Raw genomic sequence first — 21,191 nt, 5'->3', positions numbered from 1 at the left:
GGAAGTGATGGAGGAGTCTCTACAGCCTCTGCAAATGTTTAGTGATGCTATCAAGGGAAGCAGATATACAGCAAAGAAATCTGCAGCCCTCACACACAGTTTCTCTGTTTGGATTCACTGTTCATAGCTGCTACGCTAACCTCCATGTTTCCTTACTTTAAGAGAAAGAAAAAATCCAGCTGGATTTCCAGACCTTTGACAACTCATAGGCCATGACAACTGTTGGGTAACTGCTCTACATGTCATTGGAGATTACAGTTAATTCTAAAAGCAGTTATTAGGATTGCAATTATTCCTTCCAGCTCATCACTACTACTTGCTGCTTAGTTCCAAACTGTAGATGATGCCTTTGAAGTCTGTATCCTGAAGTCATACCTAGCCCCTTAATCACCCTTGAAACTGTTGTGCATTACCTCAGTCTCCCCAAAAAAGCATGCCCGAGAAGAGTCCTTTTTCTTTTCCTTGCTTTCCTTTAGAGCCACCTTCTGACTGTGTTTTTTAGGGTACTCCCTCCACGAAGGTGCACTCAACGCTGTTCTGATTCACAGAATTGTGCCCAGCTCACCCAGACCTCAGAACTGTCTTGTGTAAAGCAAAAGAGCCACGAACTGGCATCTCACTAAAATCAAAAGGATACCTGGCTTATTCAGTCAGTTCTTCTGCTTGTCTTCTGCCTGTTCATGTTTTTTCTCGGTTGAAGCTTGCCTGCAGTTTGGGGAGGTCTCCAGGCAGCTCTCTTGTTCACCAGCAGCTGTCAGTTGTGAGCTGCCCTGGCAGAGTCTTGCACCAACCACTCAGCATCACCATTACTTAAACAGACACTCCAAGACATTACGTTAACAGGTTCCTAAAAACAATAATTAAAAAGTAATAAAAAACCCCAAAGTCTCTAGATATTAAGACTGCTGAAAAGGAATGACATGTATCTACTCACCTTTATCTGGAGAAGAGTTGACTCCAAATAGACTGCCTAACATTTCAGGGTATGTCTGAGAGGAGACGATACGGAAGGCAGATGTAGGTGCCTTCAGCAAGAGTCCTGTACGTGGCCAGAGCCAGTGCTTTCACTGGGACATTGTAAAACTAACAGTCATAGTATAACTCTGTGGGCACATTCTCTGTTCAAAGCCAGTTAGAAATATTTACAATAATAATTACGACAATAATTCTCACTTGCTCACATAAAAATTTACCTTCAGATTACATAAAATTGTTTTTTAATGTGTTACAAAAGGCCTGGCCTCCTAGAATGGCTCAAACTTTTTAAGCTTGATCCATTCACCAACCTGACATCCCAAGATGATTCATATTTGTTTCCTGAGGCAGTAAGAATCAATTTGACTGTGATCTGGCAGCATTTGGCATCATGCAGAAGCCAAGAACAGTCCTTGCTAATGCCAGAAGGGGAAAATCAAACTGAGGAATCTTAAGAACTTTTTAGCTTGATTGAAATCTAAGTGCCTGGCAGATGACTGTGAGCTTCCCAACAGCAAGGTATGTGAATAACGTCCAAATTGCAGCTGTCCTTACATTGATGTATCGAATACTGAGGAGCACTTGAAATTTAAGTGCTACATATTAGTAGTCATCTCAGGACATTAAAAGAAGATGGCTACCATCCACAAGAGAAAAACAGATTAAGGAGTACTTCATGAACAGTTAACAGAACATCAGGTAATATACTGTCTCATTAAAAAGGCAGCGTGCAGCACTGTGTGCTCATTTATTAATGGCCAACTGCTGAATTCAAGTCATGGTTACAGCATAGGGTTGTCTGACAGTTGTCCGAGCCAACACTAACGAAGCTGAGTTGTCTATATTTAATTTCCATCGAAAATATGCTTCAGTTTGCAAGCAAAAAAAACCCAAACAAACCAAACCAAACCCACGCAGCTTGAAAGAGATTTGATTCCTGCAGATCAGCCAGTTATAGAGAAATTTGCTTTTTAAACATTCCTTTCAGGCATAACTAGGGAATAGCTGAAGCGGAAAAAATGGATGATATCTGAGCAGTATAATGAACTTCTGAAAAACAAAGGCTGGTAAAAGCAGTATTAGAATTTATGCTTCAGGCAAAGAAGTGAAGTTTTAGAAACATCATACACAATCAGGAGAGGTTCAGATGTCATCTCCCTCTTCAAAACATTGTACCTATCTCAATAAAAGGAGAACTGCTGCTGTATAATGCTCCAGGTCTTCTCTGACAGGTACATCACCTTTGACAGATGATGGGTTTTTCCTCAAGAGCTCCACACAAGACCTTTACCTTAGCCAGTGTGCAACACAAACCAATGACAGCATCACACTGATCTTGTACTCACTAAACTGGCAATCTGCAAGACAGGCCATCAAAGTCAGTGTCTCAATTTTGCACTGCACAGTTCTCTACAAGAATTACCTTACTCGTTTGAGGAATAAAAAGGTCTGTAACCATGCTTGCCTACAGCTAACTTATTTCATTGAGACCTATCCATATTCTGAGGTTGAGAGTATACTTTGTTGTTGAAATGGTCCCTAAGCATATCATGAAGGCCTATCACAGAGACAATATTCTAGCTAAGTCAACAGACAAAAGATTTATCAGAAAAGAGAAAAAACAGAAGAAGTCAAGAGATTCTCCACCTTTCTTTGCCCTTTATCTGCCATTTTAGAAACAGTAACTGATCTCATTAAAATGAGTTTAATTATGATGAAAAACACAATATTCACCCAGACAAACACTCCTGTTGGTGTCAATGTAACTGCTCTGAGCAAACACATGCCAGAAAGCTCTTTGGTACATCCCTATTAAGAACTTAAGATTTTAGTGACTGTACAAGGGGTAAAATGATACCTTCCATGAATTTAACTTACTCTGCACGAGGAGTATGTCACGCCATAAAGCCCTACTGTTGTGCTACAGCAATATCGTGCTATAGACACAGGACTTTTTCCCAGACCAATCTTGCTTAGCCAGTGGGGGGAAAAGGACAACAAAAGAACATCCAGACTGCAAAGGTATGGCAGATATGACCGAGGCATCACTGCTTGAGCAATTTTAACAGCTTTGCCTATTTGAGAATGAATGAGGAAAAAGATTCGATTTCAGTTCAAGCAGTTCCAGTGACAAGCATTGTTAAATGCCAGTGTCTGTAGCACACACAGAGCAGCTTTTTCCCAGCCCTGCCACTAGTACACTTTTTCACAGCTGTTTGACGTGGTGTGGCTTTGGGCACTAATCTGTAATTTAAATGCTTGCATTTCTAGCAAGATTCTTCATTGATCTGCCACTGCTTTCTACATATATTTAAAAAATTAGCTATACAAAATATTCCTATAAAAATCAGGCTCCTTAAACATTAAGTGTTTGAAAACTTACTGGTTTTATTTGGAGTAAAATACAATATACATATGAACAGGGACAGACGAACAAGTAGAATGCACTATTAAGAGGCTTCCAGATAAACGCAAGGCAGGGGGATTACAAGCAAAAGACTTGAGAGAAGTTGTTTTCTGGTGAGGTTACAATTAGAAAGGAGATGACAACATCTGAAATAACTTATTTCCCAAGAAAGATGCTCCATTAGCAACTTCCTTATGCTTTTTCAGATTATCATCTTAATGTTAATAATACTGGCAAAAGCAGAATCTGTATTCTGATGTTCAAATTTGTTTCAAATAAATTCAAGTGAAAAAGTGTAACTCCAATTAGTGGCTTTATTTGAAATGGTCCAGTGCTTCTGCTATAAAGCGTATTTACCTCACTATCTAATGAACACCATCTAGCAAAATGTAACTGACCACATTTTGCTAAGGTATGAGATGTCCAGTGTGAAGTAACATTAGAGAATCAGTGTGTTTCTTTTTTTTTTTTTTCTACTTTTATCGCCACTGATGCAATTTTCATATATAATGCAACTTCATGGCTACATTAACTATAAAAGAGTAACAACCAGAGTTTCCACCTCAGAGACATCAAAAAAGTCTAACGCTTTTTTTTTTTTTTCTTTTCTTAACAAAAATAAACTCCTTTCTTTGAAGAGAATGGTCCCAGTTCTTCAATAAGCTCCCGTTTGCTCAAGGAATGTTGATGGTTAACAATTAAAAACATGACTATAGAAACTAATACCTATACGTTATAAGGAAGTCAGACAGGAGTTTCAGCATCTTATTAGTATTAATAAAAAGTTATTTTTAGCACTAGAAGCAAAAAATATACCATTCGAACAAAAAATTATTGAAAAATAATACCAGTCTACATTTTCTTTCTATGGCAGTTTCTGATGTTCTTAGTGTTTTAGTCCTCTGGCTCATATCTGAGGATTAGAAAAGAAAACAAACCAGAAATCATTAAAACAGAGTAGAAAATACCCAGGAGACATTTTGTCTCTAAAGAATATAAAACCCAAGTAATACATTACTCCCACTAGTGATGCATTCCTGTCAAGGCTCACGGTATGACTCAGGGCATAGACAAATGTATATACTTTTTAGACTATTCTTCTTATTTTAAAATTGGCCAGTTTAGCAAATAGTAGAATGAGGAAATGACCAGGAACCTACCCACAATTCCCAAAATACAGGCAGAAGTTTAAGAAGTTTTGTGTTCCACCTCTGTCCTACAGCATAGGTCTGAGTAATCCATGCTGCCAAAGCTTATCTGCCTTTTGCAGAATGGGTCTTCTACACAATATAATGACCAGGGTGCATTTTTCTTTACTCCATACATGCGTCATCCTGCTTACATACTGAGGACTTCTCATTCCCACAAACAAGTGCGGAAGAAATACAGTCACTGTCAAAGCATCTGGTGCATCTCCCATCTGTACCTCTGTGTGTAGCACCTGGGGGCTTATCTACTGCACCCATTAATATTTTGTGTCCTCTCCATACTAAACTCTCTCATTACTTGCTACACAATAGTTGTTGCACACACCAGTCCCATTCTGGCATCCATTGAAAGGATTGGCTTGTCAAAAATCAGAGAATGGCCTGCTAGAAATTCTTTTTAAGGGAAAATTTATAGTCTGTTTTAGAGACAGCTTCACATTAATAAAAACAAAATGGGAGCAGAGCATGAATCCAGACAAGGATCCCATTTGGACAGACAGAACAGCACCACTTACTTCGAAAGCTTTCTACGTAGATCCTTTATCTGTTCATTCTTCTTAGAGAGAAGCTCTCTCATGTTGCGATAGGCAGCTGTTTGCTGAAATTTCTTCTCTAATTCCTACATAATAACAACACCAACATATTATCTGCATATATGAAAACCAGGCTAACACCCTTTTAGAAAAGGTGACTTTCCTTTCCTCCTCAAATTTCAGAGCAGTAGTTTCTCTAACTTATTGAAATCTAGATGAAGTCAGCTAGTAGATTCAAATGATATTACTGGGAAAGACTAGCTTTGCTGTTCAGTGAAATCAGGCTAAAAATCTTCTGAAGACTAGGAATACACTTTTTCATTCAAAAATTTCTATGCAGACAAATGGGCAGTTTTAAAGTATTCATCTAGTTATAATCACGCAGTTAGTTGTGTTTGTTGGTTTACATATAATGTGTTTTTCCACTGAAATAACAAAAATACACTGGTAGAAGTGTGACCCAGTAAACTCTGTATCCTGTAGTGTAAGCTTGTTAAATTACTATCAGTTAAAATGTCAGTAAGGATCTCATCTATATATTATAATAAAATGCCAACCTTTTCAGCTAATGATAGTTGATCCTGAACCTTAAGCAGGTCATGTTTTGTTGTCACCAAGTCCTCTTCCAAGAATTTTTGGTTTGCAGCAGAGTCATTCAAAGTCTTCTCAAACTGGCATTTCAAAGCTGCCACTTTATTCTCCAGTTCAGTGATATCCTGGTTCGCATTAGCCTTTAAAAGAAGAATATTTAAAATACGTCAAATGCAAGAGAATATTCAAAATGTCAAGTGCAAAATTCCAGACAAAGTGGGTACATCTTAATTTTTAATAGTTATGTTCATGCTATTCCTGTAAAGCTGTTGTGGTTTAACCTTAATTGGCAACTAACTACTACAAAGCTGCTCGCTTACTCCAGTGGGATGTGGGAGAGAATCAGAAGAGTAAAAGTGAGAAAACTCATGGGTTGAGATAAAGACAGTTTAACAGCTAAAGAAAAGCTGCACACACAAGCAAAGCAAAACAACGGATTCATTCACCACTTCCCATGGGCAGTCAGGTGTTCAGCCGTGCCCAGAAAAGCCGGGCTCCATCACACATAACTGTTAGCCATCACTCTGAATGCCCCTCCTTCCTTCTTCTTCCCCCAGCTGTATATACAGAGCATGATGTCATTTGGTCTGGAATATCCCTTTGGCCAGTTGGGGTCAGCTGTCCCATCTGTGTCCCCTCCCAGCCCCTTGTGCACCCTCAGCCTACTCGCTGGCGGGGCGGTATGGGGAGCTGCAAAGGCCTTGACCCTGTGTAAGCCCTGCTCAGCAATAACTAAAACATCCCCGTATTATCAACACTGTTTCCAGCACAGATACTGCATATTCTCAGAAGCATTACAAAATGAGCCTCCACAGATGCTTGTGAAGCAACTGGCCTGTTTACTTGTGAGAAGAAACAACCCTAAGTCTTCTGGACATCAGTTCAGTTTACATTTTTAAAAACCCTCTCGCATTTAAAAGCTCAAGTTCAAACTCTCCAAAGTACTATAATGACTCAGGATGAGGCTAAACCAGCATTGCCTTAAAAGGAACAAAAATCTAAAACTAAGGAAGCTCTGCTCCTTTTTCTATGTGGAAGTTAAGATTTGAGCATAGGCAACCACTTGATAATAGTACCTGTACAAAAGAAAAGCTTATTTTGAACTTTGAGACATAGTCCAAGGCTGCAATGCTGAAAACCACTACATTGTATAATGTTTCAGATCAGAATAGACAGTGATAATTTTTCTAACCTGTGACATAAATCAGTTATGTAGAAATTATAAATCCTCAAGTTAAATTGATCCAACAGAACGGTTACTCCCAAACCGTGGTTCATACTTGGTATGTGGAACCATATTAAACTATTTAAAAACAAACAAACCACAACAAAAACCACAAAGGTAGAAAGATGCTGACCTAAGAGTTGGTCCTTAAGAACCACTGTGGTTTGGCAGTCATTTGTTTGTCCAGAGTTTGAACACTACTGCTTTAATGTGCAACTGGGTTCATATAATTTTATTGACACCCATCCTACAAAAATACGGAGTGAAACCAGCTAAAGTTTAGCATTTTCTCCAAATAACTAATTCTTTAATTGATTAAATAAAGTAGTACATTTCAACTCTATATCTACTTGCTGGTTTCAACAACATACATATGCTTGTAAATAGAAAATGTAAGAGCTGGAGAAGAAAGTGATAGATTATGGAGAGCAAATTAGGACATGAAAACAGAAGATACACAGCAGCCCTGACATTGAGGCTAATTCATGTTTAACCAGAAAAGTAGGATGAGATTTGGTTCCAGTCTTTTCAAACTACAAACACTATTATCCAGGATTTAATAAACCCATTTAACATTTTAAACCTTTAATAATTTGAGGCTTAACAGATAAAGAAAACATTTCTTATAACTGATAAATCAAGTTACCTATTAAATAATATTACTGAATTCAGATTTTGAAAGTTACTAGATAAAATTGTAACATATTAAGAAAGCAAAGTACATACCATAAACCAGACAGAAAGCAAAATAAAAAGAAATGAGGATTAAACTATGAAAACTTAAGTGGAAATATTTTATGATATTGAACTTCACTTCCAAATCTATAAAGACTGCAGGAATTTTTAAAAGTCAGTTTGTCAAAATAATGGGATTAAAGTCTTCTAGTTTTGTTAAAAATTTTAACTGAAGTGTTCTAAATTTAAGAAACAATCACACATGAACAAACTTTAGCAAATTGTAATTATTGACAAAATAAAGGTACAAACTTAAAAAAATACTAAAGTTACCTGAACAAATTTATCTGTGTCAACCTGCATGACTTCTAGCTTCCTACCTTTTAAAATTTTTTTTTCTGTAGCAGCAACTCACCATGTTTGAATCCTCATTTACAAAAAAGATTAAGAATCTTAAGTAGCAAACAGTGAACCATTTTTGACAGTACACTGATATGGGTAGAACTACATAAAATCAAACATTTTTTTAATGTCATCTGACCCACAATCACTGACATTTGTAACAAAATTTCAGTTGATGTTTAAGAATATAGGACACTGGACACTTACATATAAGTATTTAGGTTTTTAAACTCTGAAGTGAGAAGCAGCAGCAAGTCTGGCTTGTCCATGTCAGTATCAAGTGTGACAAAGGCTTAAAAGAATTAGTGTTTTATTGTTGCTATAAAAGGCAGGTTAGATATCACTCTTTCATTAATAAACATGAAGAAACAAACCACAATATATTATCTGTTCATATAAAAATCACCCCAGAGAACATAAAGTCTGGAATACTACTTGCTGATAGTATCTGGAATAATACTTTCTGATAATAATTTATCATGGTCTACGTGACACAAAATAAGTGTCATAAGATCAACTAATATTCTGGATTATCTGCTGACTGACACTCCAGCAGGACCATGACAACGTCAGCAGGAATATGATGACACTAACTGGAACATTTATATTTGCCAGAAAAGAAACACACCATACAGACCAACTTTTTAGAGGTACAGGCAACAGTTGTGCTAAACGGGGGTGGTGGTGGGGAAAATCTTAAGTATATTTACCTTTTGATCTCCTAGGATCATCTGTAAATCCTTCAGTGACTTCTCTAGTTTGGACTTTTCATCTAGTACAGCTGTAGCCTGTGATACATTGAAACCGTAAAACCTCAGAAACATTTTAATTGAAAACACAATAACCATGGGATTCTTATTTAGACATTTTAAAATATGTAAATGGCATTAAGTATCCAAGCTTACAGTGAATTTACCTGTGTTTCTACGGTCTTGAGTCTGGTCCTCAATTTTTCATTTTCTTCTTGGAGACAAGCAACTGTCTTTGGGTTAAAATGAGAAAAAGTTTGTGAACACTCTTCTGCTATTTTGAATTTTCCAAGTGTTTCAAGCAGGAAAATATGCTTCATAGCTTAGAAAAGCAAACAAGCTTCTAAATGCTTTAAAAATGGCCTACGTAAGAAATCAGTAATCCATATATTTGTGTTTTCCGCCTCAGTCAGCAATAAATTTAAGCCTCCAATTCTACCGTAATATATAGGACTTAAATTTGGCACATGCTTTACTGAATTGATATTAGTGAGCTCAGTATCCTGTTAGCTTCAAGATTCACGATAAAGAAAATATCATGTTCCGAGATGCAAATTTCATTGCTGCTTATCATTTGTATTTTCAATCAACAGGCAAGTAAAAATTTATTCACAGCTCCTGTTTAAAAGAGACAAATACCAGGTTACTGCAGATCATGTTCTTTGTCACAGGAAATAACCATGCCTTGTCAGTCAGAGAAAATTCACCATATAAACTTTGAATTATTTTTGAGAAAAAGAAGACATCAGACAAACATATTCAACAAAAGCTGTTATGAAACAGATTTTGAAATTATTCTTGAAAGAGAACTACATTGATCTGGTTAGGTTATGGTTGGACTCGATGATCCTGAGGGTCTCTTCCAACTGAAATGATTCTATGATCCATAAGTAAAACACAAGTCTGAATACTTAAATGCTTTAATTATCTTAATGGGTAACAACAATTTGATTCAGACACTGTACTTGACAGACCACTTTGGTAATGAAGGCTAGGAGACAGAAAACTCAACTCCTCATAAAATATCTTGACTGCCCATAACTTAAAACTGTATTGAATGAAGTGTGGCATTTTAAGAGTTCACTTGAACTAAACTGGAACTATCTAATAAAAACTATTGATAAGATGAAATACTAGAATGTGGTTTGTAATTTTGAAAATCTTTAGCAAGTGGGAAATTAGACATTTTCAAAACTAGTAAATTCCAAATTCCTTAAGCGTCTGTTTCTTTAGGAAGAATTTAACCAACTAACAAAAGAAAAAAGACCAAATGGAACAGGATTGACTTCAAGTGATACAGAAAATGTTCAATAACCTAGTAATTTCAGCCAGCTACATATTTTACTTCCTTGTTGGAAAGCCAGCCAGCTGCACGGAATAAACCGAATACTGGTTTCTAATAATTTACCTCATTAAATGGAAAAATAAATAATTACAAAGGCCAGAATGTCTTTGCAAAAGGAAGGTCAACATTGCAATACATGTTAGGGACCATAACCACACAATAAATTCAAGAGGCTTTACAATATTTATTAACAATTTACTTTACATTCTGGGGTATATTAATTTGACGTCTATATAGTGATGGGCATTTTATACAAATATTACTGTACAGCTACCCAGTTCAGTTGAATAAGCAGAGTGGTCATTAACCACAACTGCATGAACAGACAAGTTCTTACCTTATTTAGCAGCTCCGACCCACCTTCATTCAATGGAGCTAGTTTTGGTTTAATGAGATCTGTACTGGGCTAAAGAAATAATAAAAGTTAAAAAACTAAATTATACAGATTTTTAGGAAGAAAAAAGTACTTCTTTAGTCTGTAAAATAACTATTGACAGTCAATTCAGCTTTCTTTTGTAAAGCAAATGCATGACCTTTTATTTCAAGTTCATTTTTTACTGGTAGCTTGGCTCCTAAGTGATATACTTCACTTTCAGCTGAAGTTAAACAAAAATACTGCATAGAGGCATAAAATGATTGCAAATTTGAATTTACAAAAGACTACTGATGCTGCAGCAACCAAAAGACAAAAGAGTAAGGAAAACATTAAAAAAAATTGCAAGAGTAAAAATATTTTCACAGCTCCAAATTATTTCCTTAAGTATTCAAATGTAATATATATTAACTAGATACATATTTAAGCTACGAAAAAATAAGGTGTAACCACAATCACACAAGATACGCTAGAGTCATATCTGTATTGTGGAATCTTCTCGGCTCTTGACTCCATGTTGGGACAAAGCCTTGGGACAAATGAATGTCCCAGTCTTATTCCAGTTCCAGTGAGAAGGGAACCCAGGAGCAGATGCTCCAGCACATCCCTGGTCTAGCTGACTTTGGGATGAGGATTACAAGACATGCCCTGCATATGCAGAATCCACAGTCTGGAAACAGCCATTGCAATTCAGTGGGAGCCTTGGTGCCAAACTGCAAAATAGTATTTTTTGGAGACTTTCAAAGATTTATTTGAAAAAAGGGTGGACTTTTTTGTTTTTGTTTTGTTTTTCTCTTAGAAACAAATAGTACTAAGTATTTTAAACATCTGTCATGACTCCACATGACATTTGATTATGATTTGATTAAAATACAACCCTACCTTCTTGTTCGAAGCTGTAAATTCTGACTTTTCAAACTCAGCAACCTGTTCCAACAACTCTCTTGGAAAAAAAAAAAAAAAAAAAGGCATTTATTTACCGAAATAGGTATGCTACAAAGCACATTTTTCCAGGCTGATGCTATGCTTTTTGTTGTATGTAAGATTCTCATTAGAAGTACAGAATGAGGTCTTATGCAAATACATTAAATGCAACAGATTATGTCACACAATGGTACGGTATATGCATTAGAACTGTAAGATTTAGCATCCTTGATCAAAATATAATCTACTCAGAGAACAAAGGCTTTGAAATCAAATCTTATTACCTGCTCTTAACTGATTAATTCAAGCAAGAATATTACCAATAAGAACATCTTCCTGACAAATTTGAAATGATTGTGTGTCTTGCTACTTTATAAATGGAAGATTTGACACTAATCTATCATCGATAAAATAGTAAAAGCACGGCTTTCTATGGCTAGGAGAAGAATGCAAATAGTCAACGCTTAGAAGTTTTATCATTATTGAAAGGCATTCTATACAGCCCAATATATATTACCGATTCTCCAGTTCAGAGACATCTGTCTGTAACTTAAGGTACCATTTCTCAGCCTGTGAAAAGAGCTGCCGCAGAAGTAAAACATTGGTGTAAGTTGTATTGATGAGCTCTGACTCCACTTCACTGTGTACAACAGTTCTCAGTCCATCCAGCATGTCTATCACCTCATCAACTGTGAAGGTCTCCTCAACGAGTCTAAACAGAGCAGTCAAGATAAGTCAAGTGTGACAAAGGTAACAAATCTGCATTGTTATGAGACCTCACTACACAGGTATCACTTACAAAATGCAACATCCTTCTGAAAACATTCACTGGCAGTAGTTATTAGTTGACCACGGCACTACTAATTGGTTATTGTATTTAAATTTTTTCTTTGAAACACTGCAATCACAAATATTAGTTTTGCCACAGTCACCAAATTTAGACATCAGATGCAAGATATGTAGCAATGTCATCCTGTTGATATCTATGTTAATTCCTAAGAATTTGAGCAACTTAGTTTTAAAAGGATTTGACTTGTAACATTTGGAAAATTATTGCATCTTTCTTCCTCACTAAGAACATACAAATGTAAACGGACAAAAGTCACATCAGAAAGCATTTAAACCTGCTGTTGTTCCTACCATATTTTGCTTTATTCTTGCTCAGAATCCCACCTCCCTCCCCATCCAGTACCTGCTGTCTTTGAGGTCCTGAAAGCAAGAATCCACTGTTTTGAGACACAGGCCACGCTTGAAACGAGCAAAGCGCATGTAGTTGATCACTTCATTCTGGTGGTGCTCATTAAGGCCTAGCTCTGCCTGCGGATAAGGACATAAGCACAAAGATAAATATACACCGAAATAAGTAAAAAGAAGCATAAGAATTGCAAAGACTTGCCTTCTGACTGGTTTCTGTACTTGCTTTCATTGGGTTATCACATTAACTGCTATGTTAAAAAACAACCATATTTTCATATGTGTAATCCTTATATACTTCACATAAGTGCTCCCCCTTTAAAAGCCCCAGTACTTGGAACTAAGTCCTCAAGTGACCAGTACCCTCAAAAAAGTCATACAAAATCAGAGAGAGGGACAATCGGAGGATCAGAACCAGGAAGACTGTAGGGGACAGGAAGTACCTGGATAAATTTGTCTTTGTATTACATGTACACATGTATATTGTAGCTGAATGATGTATCTTATAGATATACTGACAAAAACACACAGTATGTTATGTTTCTTTGTTAGTTTATATATAAAATCTTGAGACTTCCCACATAATTTTAAGTGATAATCTGATTTTTTTTCCTCAACAGCCTATTGCTCAGAAACAAATATTCCCAGGGCAAATCAAGAAGGAAGCACTTTTAGATCTGGCTAACTAGCCCTTCTATGTATGCCTCTATTTCAAAAGTGGGAGTATTGGCATGGCCAATTACATTAGAATGAATCTTGCTTGTGCAGGTAGCACAAGTCACAGGGAGGCACAAAAGGCATGAATGGGAGTTTCCCAGTCCCTGGAGAACTGATGCAACAAAAGGTGAAGTCTGTTTCATTTACTCCAACGTTCCGAGTTAGTATTGCTGATGTTGGAGACAGCAATGTAGCAACTCAGACAAAACAGTTAATCTGATCACCTTGTCCTTATTAATCCAGCTGCACAGGGCAGGTCCAGTGAAAACACAATAGTGTGATACCTGGATGAACAACACTGAAAACATGAGCACAGATATCGACTGCTTGGAAATTAAAGGCAGTGTAGGAAACAGCAACAGCAGTAAATAAAACAAGCTCTCACAAGGTGGTTGCAAGTCTGATGTCTCCCAAAGTCCCACATCTTGCAAACACAAGAACATATGAAAAGCTCAATTAATGTTCTCTTTGCTGTTGCTGGGTTTTCTTTAGGTGAAAAGCTTCTACTCATTGCAGCAGGAAAAGAAGACGTGCCCACACCAGTGCTGAAATGTCACAGAGCGCAGTTACAAATGGACATTAAACTAATAAATAAACACATAAGCACAGGCCAAAGCCACTCGTGATATCGAGGCGCATTAAGCAACTGGGGCATCGGATTCCGCATAGTCCAAGCCCCGCAGAGCGCTCCAGAGGCAGCACGGATGCCCGGGGCGGCAGGCGGCAGCAGCGGCCCGCCTCCAGCGGCCCCCGCATGACGACGGGCCGCCTCTCCCTCACAAGACTTCCCCGGGCCGCCTCCCTGCCCAGCCCCCGGGCCGGCCGAGGCGGAGAGCCTCCTCACGGCTACGGCGCTGCTCGGCGCGGCTTTGCCCCACGGCGGGGAGCAAAGCCGGCCAGACGCCGACGCCACCCTCCGCCCCGAAGCACTGAGGGCTCCGCTACTCACCATGGCGGCCCCTTGACCGGCGCTGGGAGAGCAGCGGGGCTCAGCGGCAGACTACGGACCGACGGTTGCCATAGAGAACGAAGCCTCGCGAGCGCCCTCGCTGCGCTCCTATTGGCGGCGGCTCGCTCATGTGACTCTCACAGGCGGTGGCGGCCGTTTACCGGGGCAACCGGCGTTGCACCCTCCCCCCGACCCGGGAGGGCACGAACTGCGTATCACCGTTCCGCTCGGCTCCACCGTCTGCGCATGCGCACCGGGAGCGGCCGGGTCTCGGCCTGTGGCGGCACCGGTTCAGCTCCGCTCCTCCTTCACCCCGGTGGAAACGGGGACAGTTCCAGCATAAGTTGGGGAACGACCTGTTGGAGATCAGTGTAGGGGAAAGGGCCCTGGGGGTCCTGGTGGACAGCAGGATGACCATGAGCCAGCACTGTGCCCTTGTGGCCAGGAAGGCCAATGGCATCCTGGGGTGTATTAGAAGGGGGGTGGTTAGTAGGTCGAGAGAGATTCCCCTTCCCCTCTGCTCTGCCCTGGTGAGACCTCATCTGGAATATTGGGTCCAGTTCTGGGCCCCTCAGTTCAAGAAGGACAGGGAACTGCTGGAGAGAGTCCAGTGCAGGGCCATAGAGATGATTAAAGGAGTGGAGCATCTCCTGTATGAGGAAAGGCTGAGGGAGCTGGGTCTCTTTAGCTTGGAGAAGAGGAGACTGAGGGGTGACCTCATTCATCTTTATAAATATGCAAAGGGTGAGTGTCACAAGGATGGAGCCAGGCTCTCCTCAGTGACAACCAATGATAGGACAAGGGGCAATGGGTATAAACTGGAACACAGGAGGTTCCACTTAAATATGAGGAGAAACTTCTTCTCAGTGAGGGTGCCAGAGCACTGGAACAGGCTGCCCAGGGAGGTTGTGGAGTCTCCTTCTCTGGAGACATTGAAAACCCGCCTGGACGCCTTCCTGTGTAGCCTCATCTGGGTGTTCCTGCTCTGGCGGGGGAATTGGACTAGATGATCCTTTGAGGTCCCTTCCAATCACTGACATTCTGTGATTCTGTGACAGGCCGAGGCGGGAGCAAGCAGGAGGGAAGCAGTGTGAAATTGTGGGGTTTTTTCTTGGTTTTGTTGGGTTTGGGTTTGTGTTTTTTTTTTTTTTTTCTTCTAACATCTCTTTATTTGATTTTGTTTTGTTTGTTTTTTCTTGATGCTATCGGGAAATAAAAATGTTGTTTAGCTTTTGGGATTCTTTTCTTCTGTCGCTGTTCAAATATGAGTGAGTAAGTGAGTCTCCTGGGGACAGAAGATGTAGCAGTCGGGTGGAGGTGAGCAAAATGCACGGGAACCTCTTAAAACGATGATAAAAGGGTAAGTGTGGGTGCACTGATGAGCTTTGTGATTGGTAAACCGGGTTCGTTTAAGAGCTCTATTCCGCACTGAAGTTTTTGCGCTCGATGTTGCTGCATGACATGCCACGAATTTGATCTGATCTAGTTCATATCACTGCAATAATTCTGCTGAAACCTGATACCTCTGGTTCTGTAGCCTGAGACTGATACCGCTCTGGTGTAACTGAGCCAACACTCAGGTGACATGATCACGGCATGGCCGAGCGTGGCAGGGACCCCTGGGATTCACGTGGCCCAAGCCTCCTGCTCAAACGGGGCCACCCAGAGCCAGGTGCCCAGGCCTGTGTCCAGATGGTTCCTGAATATCTCCAAGGATGGAGACTCCACCACCTCTCTGGGCAACCTGTGCCAGTGCTTGGTCACACTCACAGTGAAAATGTGTTTCTCAATGTTCAGGAGGAACCTCCCGTGTTTCAGTGTGTGCCCGTCACCCCTGGTCCTGTCACTGGGCACCATTGGAAAGAGCCTGGCTCTGTCCTCTTTGCACCCTCCCTTCAGGTATTTATACACATGGATGAGATCCCTCTCAGCCTTCTCTTCTCCAGGCTGAACAGTCCCAGCTCTCTCAGCCTCCCCTCACAGAAGAGATGCTCTGGTCCCTTCATCAGCTTCATGGCTTTTTGCTGGACTCTTTCCAGTAGCTCCATCTCTTTTTGTGTACTAGGGAGCCCAGCACTGGACACAGTGCTCCAGGTGTGGCCTCGCAGTGACCTGTTGGTGTCTCTTCCTTGGAAAGCCACAGCAAACTCTTGGCTCAGACAAGATTAATAGCTTTTAAATATGGATTCATAACTCTCAGATGATAGAACCTGAAATTATTAAGGATCTTTGTTTATAATGTTCTAGTGTTGCACAGATGCATACCTTATGGGTAGTGCTTAAAAAAACCAAAAGCTGGACACTCCTAAGTTTAGTTTTGCTTGTGCTCCTTAAAGCAAACAACTCAAACCAAAGCAGCAAAAAGAAATCACAGTGATAGTTACCTTTAAAACCAGATGGATAACACAACAACAACAACAGCAGCGTGTATGTGGACCCATGTATAAAGAGTTTATGCTGTGCGAAGCATTTTACAAAACATGAAAGCATCAGACTATCATCGCTTTACAAATCAATGTTAATGGGCTTTATTTAGAGGTGATAATATATTAATACAATTTTTTTCAACTTCTTTTCACAGCAGCCATGAAAAAATGAGCTCTATAACTTTCTTGTAAAGTTGGTAGAAATTAAATAGTATATAATCTAGCCCATTTGTTTATGATGTGCCCATTACCAACACATAATAGTTCCATCTGCAATACACTAGATGCATCTGTGTTCTTATACAGTTATTACAATGTTTTTTTCTTCAAAATACACTGTGATAATGAATACATTATTGCAGTAATGTGATTGGAATATTAATATTTTTCAATTTTACTATAAAGGACTTATCATGCCAACAGATTAAATACTCTCCCCAGACTATGTAAGTTAATAGCCATGGAGTTTCTCATGCTGTCAGCACAAAACAAACTCAAAGCAAAGAAAGAAATCTTTACTCAGATGCTTTGATCTGTCAAATGTCAACTGTGTCAACGGGAACAAATTGCTGTGCTTCAGCTTTCTGCCCCTAAACCAGGAATGCTGTTCCAGCACTGTGCAGGGCTGGTGTTGTGAAGCTCTCTGAATTTATAAAAATGCTTTGAGATGCCTGCGCCAAAAGCGCTTGGTACGTGGAAAATGCTACCCCTGAGATTTCTTCATTTGTCTCTTACGGGTTTGATATAATCACGGAGTTTGCCTCCTTTCTGTGGTGCAAAGAGATGCCTGTAAAAGACTTCAGTTTGGGGCTAAAATGGCCAGCTTATGTTAGCCATGTGGCTGTTACTGGAATGAGTTTCCTTACGTTTTCCTTCCAGTCCATGTGTGGGTATTGGGAAAAGAAAAAGGCAGCAGAAGTATGCACTGAGATCTGATTTGAAGTCCTTGCTCCTGACAGACTTTCTCCTAGCAGCCCTCTGGACAGGGGGCACTCCTGGCAAAGGAATTTGTCTGTAGCCTCATGCTGCCTGATGATCCATCAGAACCACGGCTGGAGACGTGCGAGGGCCCGTCGCTTCACACGGAGCTGGCACCAAAACGCTGAGATTCTTTAATGGAATAGACGCAGGCTGGCAGCTTCCTGCAGCCATTGCAGTTTTGCAGACCGATTCATTACCAGTATGTGCTAGAGGATTGTCTTTCATAGTTTCTTTGAGTAACTTTAAAGGAAAAGAGAAGTTCCTTTGTATCTGAATAACCACCTCAGTAATTTCATGCCACCGCCATTCCCAGGTGGTTTGAGCCGTGCCCAGTGCATGGCCAGCAAGGGCAGGGACAGCCCTCTGGGCCTCCTGGGCACAGGGACTGCCTCGGGGCCAGCAGCACCCCAAAGGCTTCCTGCAAAGAGTGCTGGGTGGAGGGGCAGCGGGCGGGGCGGGACGCTGGGGTCCCATGTCACCTCCACGTCACAATGCGACCACGAGGCAATGCTGAGGTCACAATGCCCCGGGGCGGTATAAAAGGGAGCAGCGTCCCGTGTCTGCTGCCAGAGCTGGCCTGGAGGCAGCCTGAAGACATCCCAGAGGAAGTCCTTGAGGAGCGGATGGAATCACTTGACAGGGGCTGAAGGGCGAAGACCTGGATGAGACAGCTGGAGTTTCTCCGCTGCAAGGCCAGCTCCCAGCAGGGCCTCCTTCCAAGCTCATCTGATGGACGAACATCCTTTTCAGCTGATAGTAGAAGCAAAACCAGGGCAAAGCCTTCTTGAGGAGCACTACAGAGCTCAGCATCCTCATGGACAGGGGAGCAAGGGTCAGCAGCTGTAAGAAATGGAATGCAGAGTGGTTTCAAGAGGGCACAGTGCTCTCACGGCCTTCAGAAGGTAGATGCCTCCTTCCCACAAGGTGACAGAGCGAATGCCTAAGCTGGGACAGGGTTAGAAGTATTTGTGAGAGATTTCCTCAGCATATACTGCTAGTGTAGTGAAAGGAGGAGGAAGGAACAGAAGGAGAGGAGAAGAATATGGAGAGGAGAAGGAGAGGAGAAGAATATGGAGAATGTATGGAGAGGAGAAGGAGAGGAGAAGAATATGCAGGGGAGAAGAATATGGGGAGGAGAAGAATATGCAGAAGAGAAGAATATGCAGAAGAGAAGAATATGGAGAGGAGAAGAATATGGAGAGGAGCAGAATATGGAGAGGAGCAGAATATGGAGAGGAGAAGAATATGGAGAGGAGAATGAGAGGAGAAGAATATGTAGGGGAGAAGAATATGGGGAGGAGAAGAATATGGAGAGGAGAACAAGAGGAGAAGAATATGGAGAGCATACGGAGAGGAGAAGGAGAGGATTAGAATATGGAGAGGATAACAATATGGAGAGGAGAAGAATATGGAGAGGAGAGGGAGAAGAGAAGGGGAGGAGAAGAATAGGGAGAGGAGAAGAATATGGAGAGGAGAAGAATATGGAAAGGAGAACGAGAGGAGAAGAATACGGAGAGCATATGGAGAGGAGAAGGAGAGGATTAGAATATGGAGAGGAGAAGAATATGGAGAGGAGAAGAATATGGAGAGGAGAGGGAGAAGAGAAGGGGAGGAGAAGAATAGGGAGAGGAGAAGAATAGGGAGAGGAGAAGAGAAGAATAGAGAGAGGAGAAGAATATGGAGAGGAGAAGAAGAGGAGAAGAAGAGGAGAAGAATACGAGTAGAAGAATATGAAGGGAATATAGACAGAATATGGAGAGGAGAAGAATACGGAGAGAAGAATATGAAGAGAATATGGAGACGAGAAGGAGAGGAGAAGAATATGGAGAGGAGAAGGATATGCAGAGGGGAAGAATATGCAGAGGAGAAGAATATGCAGAGGAGAAGAGAAGAATATGGAGAGGAGAAGAATTGGGAGAGGATTATAATATGGAGAGGAGAAGAATATGGGGAGGAGAAGAATATGGAGAGGAGAATAATATGGAGAGGAGAATAATATGCAGAGGAGAAGAACAGGGAGAGGAGAAGAATAGGGAGAGGAGAAGAGAAGAATATGGAGAGGAGAAGAATACAAAGAGGAGAAGAATATGGAGAGGAAAAGGAGAGGAGAAGAATATGGAGAGCATATGGAGAAGAGAAGAATGTGGAGAGGGGAAGTAGAGGAGAAGACTATGGAGAGAGGAATATGAAGAGAATATGGAGAGGAGAGGGAGAGGAGAAGAATATGAAGAGAAGACTAATAGGGAGAGGAGAAGTATATGGAGAGAATATGGAGAGGACAAAAATATGGAGAGAAGAATATTGAGGTAAAACGGGGAGGAAGGAGAGGAGAAGAATATGGAGGGAAGAATACGAAGAGAATATGGTGAGGAGAGCAAGAGGAGAAGAATATGCAGAGAAGAATATGAAGAGAATATGGAGAGGAGAAGGAGAGGAGAAGAATATGGAAGAGAAGAATATGAAGAGAATATGGAGAGGAGAAGGAGAGGAGAAGAATATGAAAAGAACTTGGAGAGAATATGGAGAGGAGAAGAATATGAAGAGCATAGGGAGAGTAGAAGGAGAGAAGAAGAATATGAAGAGGATATGGTGAGGAGAAGGAAAGGAGAAGAATAGGGAGAGGAGAAGGAGAGGACTAGGAGAGAAGGATATGGAGAAGAGAAGGAGAGGAGAAGAATATGGAGAGCAGGAGAGGAGAAGAATATGGAATGCAGGAGAGGAGAAGAATATGGAGAGGAGAAGAATATGGAGAGGAGAAGAATATGGAGAGCATATGGAGAGGAGAAGGAGAGGATTAGAATATGGAGAGGATAAGAATATGGAGACGAGAAAAATATGGAGAGGAGAGGGAGAAGAGAAGGGGAGGAGAAGAATATGGAGAGGAGAAGAATATGGAGAGGAGAAGAATATGGAGAGGAGAAGAATATGGAAAGGAGAACGAGAGGAGAAGAATATGGAGAGCATATGGAGAGGAGAAGAATAGGGAGAGGAGAGGGAGAAGAGAAGGGTAGGAGAAGAATAGGGAGAGGAGAAGAATAGGGAGAGGAGAAGAGAAGAATAGGGAGAGGAGAAGAATATGGAGAGGAGAAGAATATGGAGAGGAGAACGAGAGGAGAAGAATATGGAGAGCATATGGAGAGGAGAAGGGGAGGATTAGAATATGGAGAGGATAAGAATATGGAGACGAGAAAAATATGGAGAGGAGAGGGAGAAGAGAAGGGGAGGAGAAGAATATGGAGAGGAGAAGAATATGGAGAGGAGAAGAATATGGAGAGGAGAAGAATATGGAAAGGAGAATGAGAGGAGAAGAATATGGAGAGCATATGGAGAGGAGAAGGAGAGGATTAGAATATGGAGAGGAGAAGAATATGGAGAGGAGAAGAATATGGAGAGGAGAAGAAGAGGAGAAGAATATGAGTAGAAGAATATGAAGGGAATATAGAGAGAATATGGAGAGGAGAAGAATATGGAGAGAAGAATATGAAGAGAATATGGAGACGAGAAGGAGAGGAGAAGA

General features: G+C 40.7%; 1 protein-coding gene across 1 annotated transcript; it reads right to left on the bottom strand.

Moving 5' to 3' along the window:
- Positions 1–3,363: 3,363 nt before the first annotated feature.
- Positions 3,364–14,485, bottom strand: LZTFL1 (leucine zipper transcription factor like 1). Its single transcript, XM_065629004.1, has 10 exons — positions 14,268–14,485; positions 12,600–12,724; positions 11,925–12,119; positions 11,366–11,426; positions 10,448–10,516; positions 8,933–8,998; positions 8,727–8,804; positions 5,681–5,854; positions 5,106–5,209; positions 3,364–4,295 (listed from the first exon to the last, which is right to left on the bottom strand). Exons 1-10 carry the CDS (start codon positions 14,268–14,270, stop codon positions 4,277–4,279), a joined length of 894 nt encoding a protein of 297 aa, XP_065485076.1. The 5' UTR covers positions 14,271–14,485; the 3' UTR covers positions 3,364–4,276.
- Positions 14,486–21,191: the final 6,706 nt, after the last annotated feature.

This window comes from Caloenas nicobarica, chromosome 2 (genome assembly GCF_036013445.1).
Source record: "Caloenas nicobarica isolate bCalNic1 chromosome 2, bCalNic1.hap1, whole genome shotgun sequence".
Lineage (NCBI taxonomy): Eukaryota > Metazoa > Chordata > Aves > Columbiformes > Columbidae > Caloenas > Caloenas nicobarica.
Note: the sequence above shows the minus strand (reverse complement) of the source record. Positions and strands in the feature narration are given on the sequence as shown.